This window comes from Syngnathus typhle, linkage group LG4 (assembly GCF_033458585.1).
Source record: "Syngnathus typhle isolate RoL2023-S1 ecotype Sweden linkage group LG4, RoL_Styp_1.0, whole genome shotgun sequence".
NCBI classification, from domain to species: domain Eukaryota; kingdom Metazoa; phylum Chordata; class Actinopteri; order Syngnathiformes; family Syngnathidae; genus Syngnathus; species Syngnathus typhle.
In genome coordinates, this window is record NC_083741.1 from 9,038,488 (window position 1) to 9,062,443 (window position 23,956).

Sequence of the window (23,956 nt, forward strand, 5' to 3'; positions counted from 1 at the left end):
TGGGACTTCAAGTGATTTTATTTGGGTTGCAGAGGATTTGTCTTTTTTTTTAACCAAGTTATCATGTATCAGTAAAAAAAGATGAATTGCTTTTATTTATGTCGTCAAGTTAAATATTTCTTTAAAACCATCAGCTCCGTTTAGCCTATCAAAGTTAACAGCTGCTTGCAGAACTCATCAAATCAAGTTTAAACATGTATTTAAGAAGCAGATCCAGTCATTCAGTTGTGAAGTCCTTGCCCAAGGCAAGACTATAAAGAGAAGCAGTGTTGCCATTTGTCATGTTTTGCACCACCATTTTAAGAATGCAGGAAATAGTTATGAAGAAATGTGTCGTAAAACTCATTAGGACAGCACAACCCCTCTCTGTTAGAAACAAACCACCATGTGTTTACACTTTCTCTCACACATGTGCTCTGCGGTTAAAAAGACATGTCAGCTATTTTAGACACACACTCATACTATGTCCCATTGGTGTACACATGAGACACATGCCTCACACCTTTTGGCTTTAGCGAAGCTATGCTGCAATAAAACCTGAGCCAACAGCAACTCAAATATCCCTTCCTGTGCATGTCTGAAAATTAACAGAACACTTCTTGCACTTTCTATAAATCACGATAAATAGCTACAAGACAGCTCAGTAACGTGCAAGGGGGAAATGTGTGATTGACAGACAAAAAATACTTTTATTGTTATATAGTTTGACATGTACTGTACATCTTTGGGATATACCACATGGGTGTGAGTTGATTGCAAAGGAAATTGCAACCAAGGTGGAAAGCTTCACATGTCCAACAAAAGGTGACCACTCAGTGAGAGTAGTTTGGCAAACAATGAATTGTGCCAGCTTACTTCTTTTCTTCTTTTGCAATTTGAGCTGCAAGGAAGGCAAATAAAATCCACAGCTATTAACACTCTAGATGTCAAATCACAGAAGCGGTAACATAATAGTACTTGAGGATATCAATATTAAAACATAGATTCTTGGAAATAACAATAATATAATTAAATATATACCTACATGCATGCATACATACATATGTACGTATACTATATACATACGTACATACATAAAAAGGCTGGCCTTGTAAAGCAGCCGTTAAATAATCCCTCCCAATAAGAGCTAGAAGCAGAATCGGCTTCCCCTTGCTTATAAATGATGGTGCGAGTACAATTATATTTAATAGCTTATAGTCATAGATCTATTTACGATGTACCGTATTTTACGGACTATAAGTCGCGGGTTTTTTCATAGTTTGGCCTGGGGTGCGACTTATGCTCAGGAGCAATTTATGTGTGAAATTATTAACACATTAGTATATTTCACATGTTATTTTCAAACTAAACGTGCTCTGGCCTGTGGAATAATTGGAACTGCGACTGACAATGAGTCTGACGTAAGCGACGTAGAAGAGGAAGCGCTGCATCTTCTACTTCCGGAGTTAGTGTAGTTGTTTAAAGTTGACAGAGGATAAGGATTTCATTGGATTGAGTGATTTGAAGTGACACGGATGGTTTGGTAAACCTGTTAGCATGTTATTTATTCTATTGTTATTTAAATAACAATATGTTTTGTCAACATACTAGGCACATTCTCAGTTGGTTGTTTATGTGTCATCTAATTTGAGCACACCGTACAATTTTTATAATCTGTTGTTGCCTCTATTCTATTTTTATTTTAAATAGTTTTTCAAGATGGCATGTCTGTTCTTGGTGTTGGATTTTATCAAATAAATTTCCCCCTAAAATGCGACATGTACTCCAGTGCGACTTATATATGTCTTTTTCGTCTTTATTATGCATTTTATGGCTGGTGTGACTTGTACTCCGGAGCAACTCGTAGTCTGGAAAATACGGTACGTGTTTATGTATATAAATGAGAATGGCAATCTGAGCATTTATACATTATCCGTGATAGCCATTTTACGGTCCATGTACAGTATCGGTACGCTCTTTATTCACTAGTAAGAGGAAGTTTCTAGTGAGGCAAAACTGACCACTAGTTAAAAACCGGGACATAAAATTCTACTCTGTAATGCTTCACTATTATTATTGCCAAGAGTGAATCACTAAAAGTTTAAAATGTCTTTAGAATGATAAATAAAAAAGGCTAATAAATTGTCATTGAAAGGGTTTCATCTGTATACTTACGGCGGACCTCCATCTTACACTCCACAACGTCTTCCCCGCTAGCATTGACAGCTTTGCACATGTACACCCCTCCATCGAATGGACAAGGCTTTCGAATTTCCAAGGTCAGCACTCCGTGCTTACTGAGCATCCTGTATTTGGCTTCATTTGTGATGTCCATCTTGTTTTTGTACCAGGTCACTTTTGGCTAACAACAAGAAAACATATCAGAAGATATTTCTATTACTATGTCTTATTATGCATTATTTCACAATTCAAAACAGTTCCCATGTGTTTAAAAAGGTCTCTGATATTCTTTAGTCAAAGTACATAAAAGATAAAATATTACCGTTTTTTTCCGTGTATAGTGCGCAAATTTTTACTAATTTATTGTCCTAAAATCTGGGGTGCGCATTTTTAGGGGTGCGTACTATACATGGGGGCGCACTATACACGGAAAAAAACGGTAGATTTTAATATTACTGTATGCATACATTCATTAGTGTCGGAAACCCTTCATCACCAGCAGCCAGACAACTTTTATCAGTCAGTGTGTGGATTCAATGCAGCAGACACAAACTGAAAATAAGCAATGGAATTCCCCATTTATACACGCGTGAGATTTTACAAATTCCCAATTTAAAATGTTAATCTGATCCCTAATAATCTTGCTTTCGCATAAAACACTAAATCCATGTTGCAACCCCAATTTGGTTTTTCTTATTTTTCTTTTTTTCTTTTTCATTTTGCCTTTACTGCCAACAGCAACACAATGAAATCAACTTATTGTTAAACCGTTGGCTCATTCACAACAGAATCCTTAAATCTCCTTAGGGCAGTGCAACTCACTGACCTTGGGGATGCCGCTGACGGAGCAGCTAAGAGTGGCATTGTACCCTGCTATGACCGAACGGTTCACTAATGGGTGCGTGAACTTAGGAGCCTGTGAGAAGTCCAGATCCTTGTAGGTGGCAGGCTTCCACTCCATTCCTACAGAATTAGTTTGAGTTTAGTGCAGGTTACATTTTGGCACAGTCTCTTTTACATTGGTGATGATCTCAATCAAAGCAATAACTCAGTGTCCTTGCATCTTTACGGTCCAACCTACCGGTTTTCTGGATGTAGATGCTGTCTTTTGTGTTGCAGGCATCTGGGCTATGACCCACCATGTTGATGGCAAAGACTCGAAAGACATATTCATTACCCATGATGAGGTCGGAAACAACACAGCTGGTTCTGCGGTACTGATCGAAAACTGTGAACCACTCCTTCAAAGTTGTTGAAAAAAATACATTTTCTCATTAAAAGTGCTCAAACAGTTTAATAATTGTGTACAATATGTACCGTGTTTTCCGGACTATAAGGCGCACCTTCAATGAATGGCCCATTTTAAAACGTTGTCCTTATATTAGGCGCACCGGACTATAAGGCGCACCATTAATGCATCATGTCTGATTTTTAATCCAAATCAAATCATTCTCCATTTTATCTTTTTTACTTCAACTTCAGACGCAACAAATTACTTAATGATCACAAAATAATGATCCATAGTCTTTTTGATTCATGATTCGTAGTCTTCAGCGGGCCACTTATGATTGATTTCATGACACAATGCTTCGGGCCAGTTTAAATTTAGGGATTTGGTCCATATATAAGGCGCACCGGACTATAAGGCGCAATGTCGGCTTTTGAGAAAATTTTAGGTTTTTAGATACGCCTTATAGTCTGGAAAATGCGGTCATTTAGTTAGGCTATCTTTACAGCTGAACCAACTGCAATTTCTGGATAAATCACGTGCAATTCTGAATGGCGTAATCGTGGAACGGCTTTTAATGATATGTAATGATATTTAAAGATATGATATTGTTGAAAATTGTATCTGTTTTTTGCCATGTGTCATGAATGATGCCCTTGACTTGACCTTACGCAATACTAACCATGGTCTTTTTGTCAGCTTTCTGAATGCAGTAACCAGCAATTTCGCAGTTTCCATCGTCTCTAGGGGGCTTCCAGTCGAGGGCGACATTGAAGCCCCAGACATCCAAAACCTTCAGGGCCTCAGGAGGTCCTGGGACATCTACAAATAAAATGTCAAACATGTTGAAGATGTTATTGTACTTTGGACCGTAAAGTCTTGGATTCTACCTGGTGGTATTGCTCACCAACTATTTGCAGCATAACTTTGGCCTTGTCTTCCACGTTCTCTATCTGCACGTGGAGATCATACTGCCCCGAATGATTCCTTTCAGACTTGCGGATGAATAGGATCGTGTCGGTATCACTATTTCTTATGCTGACGTGTGCAGAGTTTAGCGGCTGCCCATCTTTGCTCCATGTAACCTTAGGCCTGGGTTTACCCTGCGTGATGTGAAAAAAAACAATCGATGACCTGCACACATCTCTTTATGTGCTGCTTTTAATTTTCTTTATCACCTTAAAAGATAAAAATTAACAGAAAGTAGCACACAAGTTACAGTATGCATGAATCAAGCCTATTGCACCTGAAATGGAATCACAAGGTTGACAGTGTCTCCAACTTTCTTGATCAGAGTCTGACGGAGATTTCGAGGAAGCCAAATTTTAGGGCGTTCTATTCAAGAAATACACGTGAATCACAAATCATGACTAGAACACAGTATTTTCGTTTTCCATGATTTCTCTCCCGCTTCACTTACGCATGATCTCTCTGATGGTAACGGGCTGAGCTAGGATGGCGGCTGCACTTGGGCCGGCCATGTTGTATGCCCTCACACGAAACTGCAGCTTGTCTCCTGTCGTAAGCTCTCTGACTGTCAGTGAGGTCCTCTCGGTCAAACCCTGAATGGCTGGTATCCACTCATCTGCTGTACTCAGAAAACACAAACTATGTTGACACTCACCCAAAATGAAAATTAAAGCCAGGGGGTTTGATTCTGTTCGAATACAATCATGGAACTCGTGAAAAATCATCAATTAGAAAGTGTGTTTTGATTCACAGATTGTTCTACGAGCTTTCTTTCCACATTGAATACAGTACCCCTGTAAAATAAAACTGCTGAACAGCACCAACACAAACACCCTTGTTGAAAAGGCATTTGTCGGTTTAGCTCCAGCACTTACTGCCCTCCTTGCAGTACTCGACCCCATAGCCCTCCAGGTCAGCTGAGCCGATCCTTTCAGGCGCTCGCCACTTGAGTGTGATGGAGGTGTCGCTAATGTCGTCCACGCACAGTCCAATGGGCTCACTTGTCGGGGCTGAAAGGGGCACAAAGGGCAGCTTGAAGGGCTCTATTGGCAGTTTGAACATTACAGTGATCATATTAGAGGAATTAATCAATGGAGAGTACAACCTAATGAGTAGATTACTGCCAGTGAGACGTGGTTGGAAATGATCCATGACCTCCTAACAGCTACCATTTGCTATCTTGCCAATTGTATACCACGGCGGCATAAAGAGATCAAGTCAACAATAGAAAGGTTTAAATCACAACAGGATATAGTTGAGGAATTAATGTTGGGAATTATGGGAAGATAGATAGACAGATAGACAGATCGTAGGTAGGTAGGTAGGTAGGTAGGTAGGTAGGTAGGTAGGTAGGTAGGTAGGTAGGGTTGGGTAGGTAGGTAGGTAGGTAGGTAGGTAGGTAGGTAGGTAGGTAGGTAGGTAGGTAGGTAGGTAGGTAGGCAGGTAGGTAGGTAGGTAGGTAGGTAGGTAGATGATTGGTAGATGATTGGTAGATAATTGGTAGATGATTGGTAGATGATTGGTAGATGATTGGTAGATGATTGGTAGATGATTGGTAGATAGATGGTAGGTAGATGGTAGATAGATGGTAGATAGATGGTAGATAGATGGTAGATAGATGGATAACCCCCCATATATAGATTGTCAAGATCTGTCACAGTTCGTTTCCCTGTTTTAATGTTGTGTTGTGTGTCTAGTGTGGGCAGATAGCGTGACATGTACATTTTATTTATCACATAACAGCAATTTTAACTGGACGGTGTTAAATTCAAGTCATGGTCTGGTCACTGCTAAGGCCAAGACAAGCTTACAATAGAAAATATGATCCAAAAGCTGTGCGAGAAATGATGGGAATGCTTTCCAACAGTCACAGGAACCGGAAATGTCTACAGTTTAATTATGTGAGAGCAAGTAGACAAACATCCAAACCTTAACGCTAGCCAAATGTGTACCTCCGCGCAAAGGAATGAATAGTGACGTCTTTGATTACACCAGCATGAGGCCAGAAAGCTGAGAATGAATCTTTATTGTCTCTCATTGTGTGACAGTACTTGCTTGCTCTGTCCTCTTTATTTAACCTGTGTTCACCTTTTCTTACAGATATAATGTCTGCTCTGGAACTACGGCCCCAACGCATGTATCAGTAAGTTTGTGAAATCCTTACCTCACTCAACAATTTCAAATGAAACTTCATGAAGTCAAAGGAAACTTAGGATGACTTAACTAGAAACTATAAATCAGTTAACGTGGTCACACTGCGGAAATGACAGACTAAAACTTTACAATTACTTGCAAATCCTTTTCGGTCAATCATAAATACATAATATATATTTAATGGTCTGTAATATTGAGCAACTAAAGTTGTACATCAATGAAGAAAAGGAAAGCATTCCACCTACAAAGCTTCTACAATTTATGTTCTCAGTTCCCAAATGTTGTTAAAAGTAATAAATAGAAAAAAAAAAGCTTTTTGCTAACATGCAATTCAAAAGGAAGTATCATGAGTTTATAATAGCATAACCGAGCATTTAAACTGCAGAGTTGAAATGTAAACTCCACCTATGATGGTCAGAGCTTATACTTAAAATTCATTTTTTTCCCACAGTTTTCTCATAATTTCGACAGCATCTAATTGACAGGTTCAGTTTTGTACATGCACACACCCTTAAATAAATCATCATCCAAAGTTTTTGACTCACCAACAGGCACAAAAGGTTGTGAGGCCGGACTGTGACGAGACATGCCAATGCCATTGACAGCGTAGACTCGCATTTCATATTCCACTCCTTCAATCATCCTTTTTGCCTCGTAGATTGTTTCAGTGTATGGGTCAAAGTTCAATCTCATCCACCGATAGCTCTTCTTTTTCTTTCGCTCCAATACGTATCCTGAGTAATACAAAGAACACTTTGTTTTGATTTGGGATCCATTCCTGATCACTGTTTTAATAAGGGTTGTAATTTTTGGCAGATATTAGAAAAAAAGGCATTTCATTCTTCTTTCGTTACCAATAACCGGCTGTCCTCCATCAAAGAGAGGAGGATCCCACTGGACAACACAGGAGTCTTCTCCCACGCTGAGAATTTTGGGAGCTTGAGGAGGATCTGGAACATCTAATGGAAAAAAAAAGACATTTTTACATCTATAATATTCAGTAACTGGCAAAAGTTCAATCAGAATTTCTGATTTGACTCCTCCCATTGATGTTTGCAATGTTGAACGGTGCTTGCTCATGTTCTTACCAACAACCTTCACATTGATATCTGCAGTATCTTCCCCAGCAGGGTTACGAACCACAACTGAATAGATTCCTTCATCCTGTCTCTCAGCCCCTTCAATAGTGAAAATACAATGGCCTTTGGTGGTTTCCACATGGACTCGGCCATCTCCCTCAGTGATGACCTACATTATGGAAACAGGATTTGGTGTATTTGGAGCAGATGACGACCAATGGATATGATTACCTTCCCTCCTTTGGTCCAAACAACAGTGGGAGCAGGGTCTCCAGTGATAGGGACATCCAGGCGAAGTTTATTGCCAGTCACCACTACGATGGTAGACTCAGCTGTGTGGCCTCTACAGTCCAGGTGGATCTTAGGAGGGTCTTATGAACAGAAACATTTACACATTGTACCAGACAGTAAGTTCATGTAAGAAATGGTTGCGAGTCTGACAGGGGGGTGGGGCTCCTGATTAAGGTCCATTGTCCGTACTAACATCAGTATCCATTTTATTCTCATGGCCCATGATCCTTAGCGTGAAATGTGGGAGGCACTTCCGGTTTAACAAAAACAAAAAAAATCAGTCAGCGATGACAAGTTAGTCATGTCTAACTACATTCCGAACTCTGTCGTTTCAGACGAAAAGTTCTTTCCTCGTCTGGGACAGCCAGTAATGTTCTTGTCCCAGATTCAAATTCTTCTGCTTGTTAGTGAAACCGCCAGTGGCGCAATAAGCTCCCAATTCAATGATTGCTTGGAAAAGGGCGTGTAGAGAATCACTCAAATACACTGCTCCGTGAAGTGAAATCATTGTAACCAATGAGAGCATTTGACCAGAAGTCTCTTATCGGCAGTTCCTCCCACATTAGTCCCTACAGGACAGACCTCAGGAATAAGGTGGATCATTTCTGCTCAGTCCAAAATAAAGACTATTTCACTCCTAAGTGAAAATCAATTTAGAACTTGGCAAAAGGGATTAATTCGATAGTTCAACAATGTTCATGAATATATTTTTCAGTGATGTGAAGTGGAAGTTAATGACGCTGAGAAGTGGTGTTATGGTAATAATGGTAATAAAATTATTGTATATCTCATTAGCTAGTGCAAATAGGTTAATATAATTACCTTGACGTGGCACAAAGTCAATCTTCACCTCTGGAAAAGGACAAAACATATATGAGCTAGTGATAGAACATGGAAGATTCTGGGGGTTAATTAGTTGTGACAGATTAGCAGTTTCAACCAAATAAAAGGGATCAATCGTACCCATGAAATTGAGTTTTGCTGAGAGGTTGAAAGCGTAGCCATCTGGTTCAAATGTGTAGTCTGCCTCATCCTCAGGTTTGACATTGTCAATTGTCAATTTGTGAATCCTGAATGGGTCAAAGGTTGAGCCCTCCTGGCAATACATTTGGCAAACGATACAAGAACGGTAGTAACGTTACCTGCCAATATGTGTGATGTTTATTCTGGCATCTGGCTTGACTTCCACTCCATTCTTGTACCAAGTTCCCCTCACGTTCTCATCCGACACCTCACACTTGAATACCGCCTGATCCTTCGCCTTCACTGTGAGGTCAGCGATGCTCTGGTAGACCTCCAGCTCTTTCTCTACACAGTAAAAAAAAAAAAAAAAAAAAAACCTATGTATGAACATAATAGAGAGCCTGAGAGCCTTCAGCAAGGTGGAAACAACCACAATAAAAAGCAATACAACAAATTTGCATCTGTCTGTGCCTGGCTTAAATTCAACAAAATCGCATCTAGTCTAAGTCTATGTTCTGTCACCAGATTGTCAGGCGTGTGACAACTTCAGTAAAATTACATAATTCACAAAAATTACTACATAATTCATAAATCTAACAAAAACCAACAACAATAATAGTGAAAAGATCCTACATTCTTGTCTTTGTCAATTAGTGTTAATCATGAGACTTGGAACTGAGACTTGGAATTAGCTTTAATTGTGTTTATCTTGTTATTGCTGTACACAAGACAGGAAAGTCCAAAAGCTGTTTGGAGATTTAGTTTACAGTACTTTATTATACAATTGTGACCTTTTTGTTATCTTGCTAATGCCAAAAGAAAATATATAAAAAAATCAAGAACATAGTCATATTTAATATTAACATTAATACAACGACTACTACTACTACTACTAATAATAATAATAATAGTACACCTGAAAATAAAAACTGTAAATCATGTGGTTGTACTGTTTCATTTTAAGGGGTGCATTTGAAAAGGTATTTTCCAAAATGTCATAAATTTATTTGATCCAATGCATTTATTTACCCCTCTCTCTAAATTCCCTCTTCCCTAAGAACAGAATGATAGATATAATGGAACAGCACGACTTGTGTATGTGATTTCTTTTTTAAAGGTTCACTACTGCTGTAGTTCTCAAGGCCTCAAGACCACTTTTTAAGGGTTTTGGTTTCTTTTTGCAATGAATTTTTACTTGGCCTTGGATAGGGCATACTCTGGATTTTTGAGCAAGGCCGAAAGACAAGTAACTGTCAAAAGCTCTATAACACTACAAACAATGAAGATGTCAGTCAAGCCCTAAGGCATCACTTGGGAGGTTCATATGCAATGGACATGTTATTCATTCCACCAGTAAATCAAGACTGAATAAATTGGGTTAATCTAATTGGGTTAGTAAAAAAACGTTAGGGACACTAGCAACACAGTTCGGGTAATGTTCAAGAAAGAGTCTTTAAAAGCAGTCAATTCAAAGTGACATTGGATTTTTTCATTAAAAAAAAAAAGATTCTGTACATGTATGGACGATGTAGTGAAGATGACGTGTTTCTATAAGTCGAGTTATTCGTCGATACAGGAACGTTTGAAAACCTTTAGATAAGACTTTTTTTAATACTGTGAAAGGCAACCAAGGTGTTTCCAAACGAAGCCATAGATATTCTACGAAGATGTATTGTCACAGATTAATATGCAAATAACACTCACCCTGCACCATGAGCTCAGCCACAGACTCGCCGCCATTAGTTTTGACCTTGTAATGGCCACAGTCTTCTTTTGTGGCCTCATTTATGATCAGAATATGCTTGCAGCCATCTTTCTTGAAGCGATACTTGAATGATTCATCTCGAGTTAGTTCCACACCGTCCTTCTCCCTGTTGGATATGCAGTGTCTCCATCAGCATTACAAAATTGGATTGAAGTGAATGTAGTATTTTGTTATCGTTCAGCATACACACAAACGAGTTCCTTAAAAATATCTTTAGAAAGATAATGTTCAGTTTGGATTGATACATTTTAGTCCTGCAACTTTTCACTAAAACAATTATACTTGGTTTCCTCTTTGATCAATATAAAGAGCCCTGACGATTATGAATACAAATGTGAAATTTGATTTTGATTTAATCGGGATTTTTATATGCCTTGGGGTTCGCCCTCTAAGTAGTGCAATTCACTTAAAAATGAATTCTATTATTGTACAGTAGTTTCCTCCTGTATCGAACTTAAAGGATTCATACCCGTTTCTAATATCTTCCCCCTCACTATTAAATTGTGCATCTGTATTGGATGCATAAACACATTAGAGAAAAAAAATTGGAATGAAAAGAAAGTCCAACCATTTCACATTTGCGCCCTCCTCCGAGACCTCACACTGTAACTCCACTCGTTCACCCTTCATGACCATCTGATCCTCTAGGTTCTTCACAATCACAACAGGAGGCTCTGGAGCAAACAGGTCAAAATGTTTAGAACCCAAGTAAGTCTACCCCCAATATCAAGCATGCTTAATGGCCCATCAAATACACACAGACCTTTTACAAAAAGCTCTGTGGTGCATTTCTCCTCTCCCACTACACAGCAGTAGGCCGCATCGTCAGCCAATGAGCAGTGGTTGATGGTGAGGTAGCGCATGTTTCCCACACTCTCAAAAATGTACCTGTACAAATAGCAACAACGTTTTATTCTACAACGATGTACGCTAGATTAAATATACAATAGTCTACCATACTTACTTGCTGGTGATGTGGAAGAATGACAAGCATAGAGAGAAATTCACATACAAGAGTTAATCAATTTTCCAAAAATGATGTTGCATTGATGAAATGTTTACACATTCACACCTTCCAGTTAGATGTATTTCTTGTCCATTCTTCAGCCATTTGACATCAACATCTGGATTAGCTACCTCAACTGCTAATTTTATTTTATGACCCTTTGTCACTTGGTAGGCGGGATCTAGCTTCTTCAGGAAAGCTGCATACAGACATGTTGCCTTTTTTTAGATTGGACCATTTGAAGTACAGTTTCATGTTGACTTTGGACCAACCTGCACTTTTTTTCTCCTCCTTCTTCATCTTCTTTAGTCTTTTGAGCATGCCCCTCAAATCAGTGATGCCATGCTGAAAAGCAATCTTTTCATATTCTGAGGCAGGAGCATGGCTGAGAATATCCCAAATATCCACATCAGGCTCTGTGCTCATCTGCACGGCTCTGAGAAAGGAAAATCGTTTTCAATACACGTTCCACATGAGTACATGAAGAAATCCTGTTGTGCCAATCTTATTTTTAACAGGACAGAATAATCTTTGAAAAATGTGCAGCCTTCAGTGAATTATAAAACAAAACAAACAAACACATTAAATAAATAAATAAATAAATAAATAAATAAATAAATAAATAAATAAATAAATAAATAAATAAATAAATAAATAAATAAATAAATAAATAAATAAATAAATAAATAAATAAATAAATAAATAACACTGCTCAACAGGAAATATGTCCCTCATGTATTTGATTGACCTTGATTTTAAAAAAACAAAAGTCTGCTTTCTTTCGAGCGTATTGTTTTTTGTTGCATTTAATTTTGACCAATGAGAGCTTGTGCAACGCAGATTTTTACCATGCGTTGTAATCTATAGCTGTCACTTAAAAAGATCCCACCGGTTGCTCAAATTGTTGATAAATAAGTAATAAATGCAGGTTATTAATATTATCCATCCATTTTCTGAACTGCTTCTTCTCATGAGGCTCACGGCATACTGGAGCCTATCCCAGCTGACTTTAGGGAGTACGCCCTAACCCTGAACTGATTGTCAATTGAAGGGCAGAAAGAGACCAACAACCATCCGCACTCACACCTACAGACAATTTTGAGTGCTCAATCAGCCTACCATGCAAGCTTTTGCAATGTGGGAGGAAACAAGAGAGAAGCCACACAGGCACAGGGATAACATGGAAACTCCACACAGGAAGCAGTTAAAATTTAGTCTAACCCAACATACTTACACCCTGGACTGACTGCCAGTCAATCACAAGGCATGGAGACAAACAAGCATTCATGCTCATTTTCCCAGGAAAGGACTGAGTCTTCGATTACTCTTCCCTTGCGAGTTTTTGGAATGTGGGAAGAAGCCGAAATACCTTGGAAAGCCCATCTGTGCAAGCTACTTCTACTCTACTTTTACTTTGTTATTAATAATAAGAATAATAACAATAATAAAAAGAATGAGAGTAAAGGGTATGAATAGCTCTGGCCTTGGAAAATATTGCCAAATGCACAAAATAACAAAAAGAAAACAATTTAAAATAAGGCCTTTCACTCAAGTCATCCAACCCAGTCAATTATTACATTTTGTTTTTTTATTTACATTTTTTTCATAATAAAGTTTTGAAATCAGGATTTTCCTGACACTCATTGAGCCAGCAGTTCCTTACCGATTTTTTAAGAAACTGCTGCTGATTCAGAGGTAGAGCCCAAGCAGCAAAACAAACCAGATAGGTTAAAACATAGCATGTCAAAAACAATTTAAACAGAATTAATCAACATTTTAGAAAAAAAAATGTAACAATCAATGAGTCAATCATATGAGTATTTTATTAGTATTAGTGGCTATTAGATTCGAACGTCAGAGTGACTCGTGCAAGCATTGGTGTGGTTATTGAGAACGTCAAGGGGAATAAATTGTTACAGTGGTGGAATGCGTTGGGCCACGCAACTAAAATGGCCTTAACAGTGAGATGAAGAGGTGAGTGATGTCAACCATCGATCAGCCTTGTTAATCAGTGAGTTCATGCATTGCATGCAGCTGCATGGCAAATTATTTTTGGATGCTGACAGTGTGATTTTGCCACGGCAACGATGTTGCTTACTCTCTTCAGATGTAAAATGGTCCAGAATGACAGAAAATAGCATTGATTAAAAAAAGAAAATGTAATCTTATAACTGTCTTTATGAATATTTTTGACTCTTACCTCTTCTTTAACAATGTGCTGAAGTCCAGTTCTCCCGAGTTTTCTTTTCCTTCAGTGCTACTGCACACATGTGAGTCACAGCAACACATTTAAGTCACATTCATACAGGATATGTATGAACTACAATACAAACCCTTCACCATGCTGGATGTACAGTTGTATGCGAAAGTTCGGGCACCCCTGATCATTTTCAAGATTTTCCTTTATAAATCACTGGTTGTTCGGATCAGCAATTTCAGTGAAATATATCATATAGCAGAGAAAAACAGTGATATTTGAGAAGTGAAATGAAGTTGATAGGATTTACAGAAAGTGTGCTATCATTACCTAAGCAAAAGTAGGTAGGTGCATATATTTGGGACCCCAACAGAAAAATGACATCAATATTTCGTAGATCCTCCTTTTGCAGAAATAACAGCCTTTAAACACTTCCTATAGCTTCCAATGAGAATTTGGATTCTGGTTGAAGGTATTTTTGACCATTCTTCTTGACAAAATATCTCTAGTTCAGTCAGGTTTGATGGTTTCCGAGCATGGACAGCCTGCATTAAATCAAAATACCTTCAACCAGAATCCAGACTCTCATTGGAAACTATTGGAAGTGTTTAGAAGCTGTTATTTCTGCAAAAGGAGGATTTTTCTGTTGGGCTGCCCAAATGTATGCACCTACCTCCTTCAAGTAATGATTGCACACTTTCTGTAAATCCTATAAACATCATTTCACTTCTCAAATATCAATGTGTTTGTCTGCTATATGATATATTTAAATGAAATTGCTTATCTGAACAACCAATCATTTATAAAGGAAAATCGTGAAAATAATCAGGGGTGCCCAAACGTTTGCATACGACTGTATATACCAAAATCATGTTAGGCCAGCAATCTACCTTGCACCAACATATGGATATGGTCATAGCAGGCATAAATTTAGCCAAACTTTCTGCCACTAAAATGTCACTTCATCAGATATGTATGTCTCCAGGGACACTCCTTTGCTGCACCGGAATGTTTGTCTTAATGCAGACATGTCTGCCAAATTGGAAAACACGCAGTGAGCCACGTGCTTGTACGCAAATCAGCACATACTGGCATTTACGCCGCCGCCTCAGATGGCTGTCTCCAAAAAAAGAGCCCTGGACTCAGTCTTAAACTGAAAAGTAAAAGTTGCGGTCACTTCTTTTTGGAGTTACGACTATCGAGTCCATGAGTTGATCTTCTCATGTTGGACCAAAGGCAAACATTCTTTTATGCAACGAGAAGCCTCATGATGCATCCAACAGAGCACTACTGCACTTAAATAAGGAGCATGAAAGATAAAACAAGAAGAACCAGTATTGTGTATGCCTCCTTTCTAAAAGGTGAGTGCCTGGTTTGTGCGGTGCAGTTACAACACTCCTTAGCTGTGCTTCCTGTATGTGCTAAACCAGTGAAGGAACTCGGATACTGAAAAGCCCATGTGTCTTAACACATCCAGCACTTTCAGTAGGGCCAAAGCTCCTGTTAAAGCTCACTCTGTTGGATCGCTGTTTGTGCAGCTGTCACTGCTGTTTTTGACTGAGACCCAGAAGCAGATCAACGAGAGCTTGTCTCGTAATAAAGTGTAATACAATGGTGGATGGCCGAGCCAGCGAGGCCTTCTCTGCTGGCCTAAGCACTATCAGATGCACTGACTTGCTAATCACAAACAATCAATTTTTTTCATAATTGCTCCATAAAATTGCATTATTTTATTCTAATAGTCTAGACCAGGTTTGTCAAACTTATTTTTGTCGCATCAAAGTCATATTTTCCTTTGGAGGGCCATTGAAATCCAAATATGTGTGGATGTCTCATATTATATATAGTGTAGACTGCACAACAAACTGGTAACTAGATGAATAACTAATTTTCAAAACAGAGACTAAAAAACATGAATGATAATAAAAATTGCTAGCAATATCACTATTTTTTACAAGCGAAAACAATTTGTAATTTTAGCATTGACATGAATTTGATGCACAATTTGTCTTTGCGGGCCACATAAAATGATGTGGCGGGCCGTATCTGGCCCCCGGGCCTTGAGTTTGAAACTTGTGGTCCAGACAATTGTCTTCTTTCCCCACCATTTCTTTTCACTGCAATGCTTGTGTTTTAATGATTAAATATTATGATTTGGAGTGCAATGGTCGCCCTCTACCTTCTCAGTGAGCTCTCACAACTTCTGAGTTCCGTCAAAATTTAGCAGTTTTGACATTGCACGATTCACAATGCTGCTTCTGTTTCATTTGAAAGGAGAAACTTTGTTGAAGAAGTTCTTCAATGTTGGCCCTTGTTTCTCTTCCATAAAGCGCTCGGTAAAGTGTGGCGTTGTGCCTCAACGGATGCAACATTAAACCTTTACTACCTTGTTGATGTTCCACTTCTCTTCATTGCGGCGTCACTCCTAATAGGTTAGTATTTCCACAGTTATTCCACACATAATGATTGTCCAGTTTGTCCTGTGATTGCTATCACATAGGTTGTAGTACAATGTATTTTGGCATAGAGGTATGATGCAAAGATATCAACCAGACTGCCAAAATATGTTGTATTGGGACGTAATGGGACATAATCAGGGGTCAAGGAGGAAACACTCTCGGTTTGGGAAGGCTAAATGATAGTAATCGGCAAATAGATCTTCAAATTTGCTTCATGAAGCAGTTGAATTTTTTGGCATTGGGTGGAAAGCTTAAATCAAGAGTGTCTTCTGGAGGAGTAAAAACAAAAATCCAACAACTGGTTCATGAAGCAAATATGAAGCTTCATTTTCCCATCACTAGTAAATGTAAAATATAAATGGAGGAGTCGCATAATCAGTGCTCAATCCTCTTTAGAATGTTGAAGAATGTTGTCAAGATACGAGAGGTAACAAGTCCCAGGCTTGAACAGCAAGGGCATACAAACACCGCACAGAAAAATTCCAACGGAAAGGCGTTAACCTAAAAAAGTAAGGCAACTTACGTGCGTCGAAAAGCTGCTCTTATGTCGAAACCTTCGGTAGTACAAGCCTCTGGTATGTAGAAAAGGAAAGTAAAATATAGTTCAACACCAAAATTGTGTGTGTGTGTGTGTGGTTGGGGGTGATTGATAATTAAAAATCTCAAGGAGAAAATAACTAGTAGAATATAACAATTTTGATTCACTTACCATGTACAGTGAGTTGAAAATTACAACTGTCAAACTTGTCTCTGGACAAAACTTCACATCTGTAAGCTCCTGCAAAATTACCCTTGGCTTCCATGATGTGCATCTCAAATGTGTAAACCTGTTTGAGGGTTGATTCAGAATTATGGTGAGCATTCTTTTCTGGTCCTTCATGTACGAAACAGTGTAAGCATAAAGACATTTACTATTTGCAATTCGGTATTTTCATCAGCTTTGGCTTTTTAAAAAATATGAATAAAATATGCTGTATCAAAAAAAGTGAACAGTGTGAGTTAGTCTACTTTGGTGTTACGGTCATAGAACTCCTTCAGCTGCAGGTGTTTTCCAGATTTACTGGCCAGGTCCATCCACTTCCCTTTAAACCATTTGATGGTTGGTTTCTTCAGCAGCGATTCAGCATTGACTTTAGCCACAAATGTGATGTTTCCACCTAAAACGGGGAGCAGAATATATACGTATATACTAGACAGGTAGGATCAATATCTATCTATCTATCTATCTATCTATCTATCTATCTATCTATCTATCTATCTATCTATCTATCTATCTATCTATCTATCTATCTATCTATCTATCTATCTATCTATCTATCTATCTATCTATCTATCTATCTATCTATCTATCTATCTATCTATCTATCTATCTATCTATCTATCTATCTATCTATCTATCTATCCATCCATCCATCCATCCATCCATCCATCCATCCATCCATCCATCCATCCATCCATCCATCCATCCATCCATCCATCCATCCATCCATCCATCCATCCATCCATCCATCCATCCATCCATCCACCCATCCACCCATCTACCCATCTACCCATCTACCCACCTACCCACCTACCCACCTACCCACCTACCCACCTACCCACCTACCCACCTATCTATCTATCTATCTATCTATCTATCTATCTATCTATCTATCTATCTATCTATCTATCTATCTATCTATCTATCTATCTATCTATCTATCTATCTATCTATCTATCTATCTAGAACCCCCATTCCAAATCACACAAACAGGAACTGTACAAGTACTGTATTTTCCGGACTTTAAGGCCCACCTAAAAACCTAAAATTTTCCCAAAAGCCTACAGTGTGCCTTATAGTCTGGTGCGCCTTATATATGGACTAAATTCCTAAATTTAAACTGGCCCGAAGCATTGTGTCATGAAGTCAATCATAAGTGGCTCGCTGAAGACTATGAATCATTAATCAAAAAGACTATGGATTAATATTTTGTGATTATAAAGTAATTTGTTGCATCTGAAGTTGAAAGAAAAAAGATAAAATGGAGAATGATTTGATTTGGATTAAAAATCTGACTTGATGCATTAATAGTGCGCCTTATAGTCCGGTCCGCCTTATATAAGGACAAAGTTTTAAATGGGCCATTCATTGAAGGTGCGCCTTATATTCTGGAAAATACGGTATGTACTTGATCATAATAGGATAATATGTTCTGTTGCCCATTCAAAATATGACAAAGGGAAAATTCTTGATGTATTCTCACTGTATTTTAATATTTTGGATCAGAACTTTATCACTACAATACTATGTACATATGCACTCCCACAGTTTTGAGTTATATGGAACCACAGTAGTGATCCTTCTTACATAGAACCATTAGCGATTAAACATTTGAGTCACAAAATGCTCACCGACAGTGACCTCTCCACTTTTGGGTTTCTCTGTGAAGAGGCCAGTGAGGTCCTGTCTGGTGTCTGGAGGCTGTCCATCTATAGTACATAATCCAGTGATAGACAATAGTCAGATACTTATTCATCGACTAGAATGAGAATGAATTGATTTTCAATAAATGTGATGCTCAAATCTACAGTGGAAAGACAAATGACAATTACTCAAGTTCCGCCATAAACGTATACTATGTATCATCAAAATAGCATCAATCAATATGTGCAAAATTCACAATATAATTATAATATAATTGTAATCAACCATGTCTCGCCACCAAGCACACATTTCCAGAAAAATCTGGAAGCACTTTAACCAGGAGTGGTACTGTTGGCTTACCCTCTGATGGAGGAGCATCATGTGTTGGGGCAGTAGCCTCATCTTCTTTTGGTGCGGCCGCAGGTGTAGCGTTCTGCTGCTTTTGTGTTACACTCGACTCTTCCGATGGAGTAACAGGAGCCTCAGCTGGAGTTTCTGTGTTGGTGTTACCATAGAAACGAGCGCATTTCAGACACATTGTAGACTTACTGGGCACTTCATTGTATTTCAGGTACTTATTTTACTGATCCTCTTCTGGCAAAATAAGATACAAACCGTTTGATAGGATGCAATCAAACATTACACACGTCAGAACATTTATTCCCTCGCCGTGCTTTTTCTTTGGGTGGTCTACTAGTGCTGCAACCAGCCCTAATCTTTGTTGGGACTGTTTATACCACCTGTTGAGGAATATTGGTTTGTACTGTTGCATATTCTGTCCTTTCTATCCCTGAGTCCAAACACTGCTGCCAAAATAGAGGAATTGATTGTGTTGCAATGACTGTTAGATAATGATAAAAATAATAATAGATCGGTTTTATATAGTGCTTTTCTTAGTACTCTAAGCCGCTTACATTTTATTTAATAAGGAATGATGGGAGTCTTGTAAAAAGAGAGGGTTGGGAAAATTGTGCAAAAAGGAATTTAGATCCCAACAAAGCACAACAACCTTGAGTTGCACGACCCTCAGTGGGGGCAAAATGTCATCACATTTCATGTGTGTGGCCGTCATGAAAACCAGAATAAGGAAGTCTGCGCATACACTTGCACCCAATGTTTTACGATCATAATGAGCAAAGTAGGACGACATTTTCAAAGGTAAAATATTTTTTGTTTTAACCATGTCTTTTCAAATGCTCTGTTAGTAATAAGTAGACGAAGCCTCATGAAGCATTGCGATACATTGGACAAACTGTTTTGCTACTACGTAGGTCACTCTGTTGCTCAGTACGGACACCTGCTGGATTTTGCATATCATTGCATTTTAGACAACTCATATACAGTATTTAATTATCACAGTCACTCAATGTTTGACGCTGATTTTGATTATGTTCGATAGCATCTCTTGAAGGTGTTCATATGGCAAAACCAACCGAATGTGTATTGTAAGGACTATGATGAATTTATTCCTCCGTCATTCTCATTTGAGTAAAAAATGTAATCACAATTTAAACCATATCGGTAGATATACTCTCTCTTGGTACTGAAAGCATTCTTCATCAGTTATTTTTCACTTTGGCCTTATATGTTATCATCTTTGGTTGGGTGACTGTTTTTCCGTGTGCTATCAGCCGTCTCTCAGGCCTATCCTGAGAGCCAGTGAAGTACTGCTTACTCATGACCAAATAATGTGCCAGTGAAAGGTCAATGTCACTGCACAGGAGTGTTACAACACACAACTGTGGATGTCTTTGAAAGTTGTTTCCATCTTATCTGATCCAAGCAACAGACAAGCATTGCTCATGTATTTATTTAAAGCGGGGTATTTTAATTTCTGTATTTTTCACATGCCAAAATGTAGCATGTTCATAACCAAAACAATACCATTTCAAATAATAATGTTAGCCGTGTAAAACTAAGCCATGTTTAAATCTTTAGCTCCCAAATTTGGGGGAAAATGCACTTGCCTTCTGGTTGCTTCTGGACAACGACCAATTACAGAAAGACTGTTCTTAAAGACAAGCAAACAAGGGACTGGGGGACAACAGGGTTTATAGAATATCTTACAAAAAAGAAATCCCTGATGATATTTATGCAATCAGTTTCAAATAATGAGTAAAATGTGGTTAAAAAAGAAGGCAAATAGAGTAAATGAACCTTTCATTTGAGTTTCAGGGTGATTTCTACTGCTTTACAGAGACCACCGCCAAAGTTTCCTACCTTTCTTTGATGATACTTTCAGATCAAACTTGATCTTTGAACTTCCTGCAATCACAGCATAGGTATTGACATCTTCCTGGGTAACGGCTTTTATCGTGAGGGAATGCTTGTTTCCATTGGCTGCGATCTCGTATTTTTTGCTGCTGGCAAGGTCCTTTGTGTTGCACTGCCATCTAACTTTAACATCAGACTTCTCGGTTTCTGCTTCAAAGACCACGGAGGACCCTTCTTCTGCTTCCTGTGTCTTTGGCTTCTTCGTAAAAGCTGAAACTGACCCAAGAACATTGACATTAAAACCTTCTTAATGTATAGTCTTTTTCATACCATGGACCTATCTTGCTGGAACAAACCCAATATAACAATGTAAATATAACAACATAAAATAAAACAGGGTGGGGGGCATCACTGCTGTTGTCTTCATATTTAGACAACACGTGATATTTTAGGGCGGTTTATGAACGAGGTGAATGGGTTCCATTCTTTTCCACAGTCTGTGTTCGTATGTTAACTTGTGGCAGCCCCAATGAGTTTAAATATAGGATGAATGTAGTGGACTAATGAATGAGTGTGACAGGTTTAGATTGCCCCACAGTAACAGGTATCACCACAGTAGGATTATCTTGAATCTATTTTTGCACCTTTCGACTCATTGAAATACTTGTGGACCCTTGTGCCTCCGAAGCCAGGGGGTTGATTTCAATCTGGTATGACTCTACACGAACCCTAACAATCTGAATTTAAAATTCCAACTCAAGAGCAGCTTAAATATTCAACATAATCACTTCAAGGCAGCCAATGTGGAAATGCACTGCATACTACATGAAAAAGTCATGATTACAGATAATTAAAAAGAAATACAGTGGTGCGTTGAGTGACAAGCAGCACTTCAGCAAATATTGAAAAATTGGCTTAAAGAGGCTTCAGGGAGCGGAGTTTATTGCCGCTCCATGTTTAGTTTCCTGTCAAACTAAACATAAGATACAGAGAATTGCAATTTGTATGTTTGAAACAACTTTATTTCAGTCCACCAATTTAATGGTAAAGCTTACCCGCATCTATGTTGCAGTGCAATGACCCTTTAAGCAGCAGACTGAAAACAAACGGTGCAGCAAAACATGTAGACAGACAAAAAAACAGTATTCACTGTCATATATTCTTTATCCTGTGTGTGTGTGTGTGTGTGTGTGTGTGTGTGTGTGTGTGTGCGTGTGTGTGTGTGTGTGTTTGAACCTAGCATGGAGCAAATTTCTATTTCAATATATATTATATTTGTAAGCTTACTCGATGAGTTTTGGGGTTTGGGGATACATTTTCTCACCCAGTGTCTCAGGAAGAGTAAAGCCACCCAAAATGTTGTAGCAATTTATCGTTTAGGAAAGTAAGTTTTTTTTTTTTTTTTTTAGGTTTATTCAGTTTTCTGAATACCTTAAAAGTAAACGTTACGACATCTAATGATAAACGCTTATCTGTTAAAGCCTGTTACAGCGGTTTGACTGTGGTTAATATTGCTTAAGACACCTATGAGACAGCACACAGTCAGGCTATTTGTTCTTGCATCTCAAAAGGTTTGCGTTTAGTCAGACAGGAAATGTTCAAGTTCAGGAGTCAAGCGAACAGTTTTTACATGCAACAATTGTGTGTTCTTGAATGGGCTACACCCAATTGAAAAAAAACAACAGTAACAATATTTAGAGGAGAAAAACTCACTCGGTTTTTTGACTGGCTCTGGCATCTTCCTAAAAGATGTGCTCTTCTCCACGAGGTGACTTATTCTGCTCTCTATCTCCCTCTTTTGCCTTTAATAGCAATGGGCCCTCCAATGAGCACCACCTCTCCAGACGCCTTAATTCCGAGTCCAGTATGATGGCCAAAGAACAACAGCTGCCCCCACACGTCCCATCAAAGCTCATCCTATTCCAGCGTCACAACAGCACGTATGCAACACATACTTGCGTACACGCACGCAGAGGCTATATTTCAACCATCATTTTCTCCAACACCTCCCCTGATTGACAGGCCTTGAGAGCAGGGGGACATGGATGCTAGGCAGCAGTTAAATTTAGAACTTCAAAAAAAAGGATGCCGCTCCATCTGTGTTGCCCATTTAAAAGTGAATACACAAAACTATTTACCTGTAGCACCCATTGTCTAGTTTTATTCTATTATATTCTTTTATTCTGTTCTGTTTACAGTTCATCTCTTTATATTATACAAATACATTTATACTTATATGAACTAAGCTGAAAATTCAAGAAAATAAACTGATAAACTGTACACCTAACTCTCTCTCTGTCTCTGTCTCTGTCTCTCTGTCTGTCTGTCTGTCTGTCTGTCTGTCTGTCTGTCTGTCTCTCTGTCTCTCTCTCTGTCTCTCTCTGTTTCTCTCTGTTTCTCTCTCTCTGACTCTGTCTGTCTCTCTCTCTCTCGCTCTCTCGCTCTGTCTCGATCTCTGTCTCTGTAACTCTCTCTCTCTCTCTCTCTCTCTCTCTCTCTCTCTCTCTCTCTCTCTCTCTCTCTCTCTCTCTCTCTCTCTCTCTCTCTCTCTCTCTCTCTCTCTCTCTCTCTCTCTCTTGATGTTTGTGACTCTTGGACAGCCAATCAAGTCAAATCTACGCATACAATCCATATTTGCAAATGCATGGTACATATCTGTGACTGCGGACAACAGATATGGATTATTTTTCCATATTTGTTGATTGAAATATGCATTTGTAAAAGGTTTTGCTAAAATACTAGCTGCTTGTATTTGTCCTATGATAGTAAGTAGATATTCCTAATTGTTGGTTCAGTTTTTTTCATATTTATTTGAGGACCTCAGGTTAGATATAACCTGCATGTAATGAAACCATTGTAAGATTCCATTTACACGGCTTACTTTGATCACCCACCTACACTTGTATACCGCACATTGGTTCACAACTGTGATCAAGGATGAGAAACAGCCACCACAGATCACGGTTCTTGCTCTTCTTGACAAAAAAACAGTACAACCAAAAGGGGAATACATCAAGCCAAGTGGTCAGTGCGTCTGCCTCATAGTTCTTTCTGGTTTTGAATCTCA

General features: G+C 38.6%; 1 protein-coding gene across 1 annotated transcript; it reads right to left on the reverse strand.

Moving 5' to 3' along the window:
* Positions 1-664: 664 nt before the first annotated feature.
* mybpc3 (myosin binding protein C3) lies at positions 665-22,914 on the reverse strand. The gene is given in 31 exon segments (XM_061275983.1): positions 665-880; positions 2,155-2,341; positions 2,987-3,123; positions 3,242-3,401; positions 4,071-4,210; positions 4,296-4,491; positions 4,635-4,723; positions 4,809-4,976; positions 5,233-5,367; positions 7,057-7,245; positions 7,366-7,470; positions 7,600-7,812; positions 7,815-7,961; positions 8,704-8,733; positions 8,845-8,951; positions 9,024-9,189; positions 10,549-10,715; positions 11,178-11,283; positions 11,373-11,497; positions 11,574-11,814; positions 11,888-12,051; positions 13,279-13,299; positions 13,816-13,875; positions 16,199-16,237; positions 16,795-16,843; positions 16,981-17,098; positions 17,280-17,428; positions 18,663-18,740; positions 19,036-19,170; positions 20,896-21,165; positions 22,603-22,914. Coding segments are annotated over 31 exon segments (3,945 nt in total). The 5' UTR covers positions 22,628-22,914; the 3' UTR covers positions 665-851.
* Between the last annotated feature and the right edge of the window lie 1,042 nt (positions 22,915-23,956).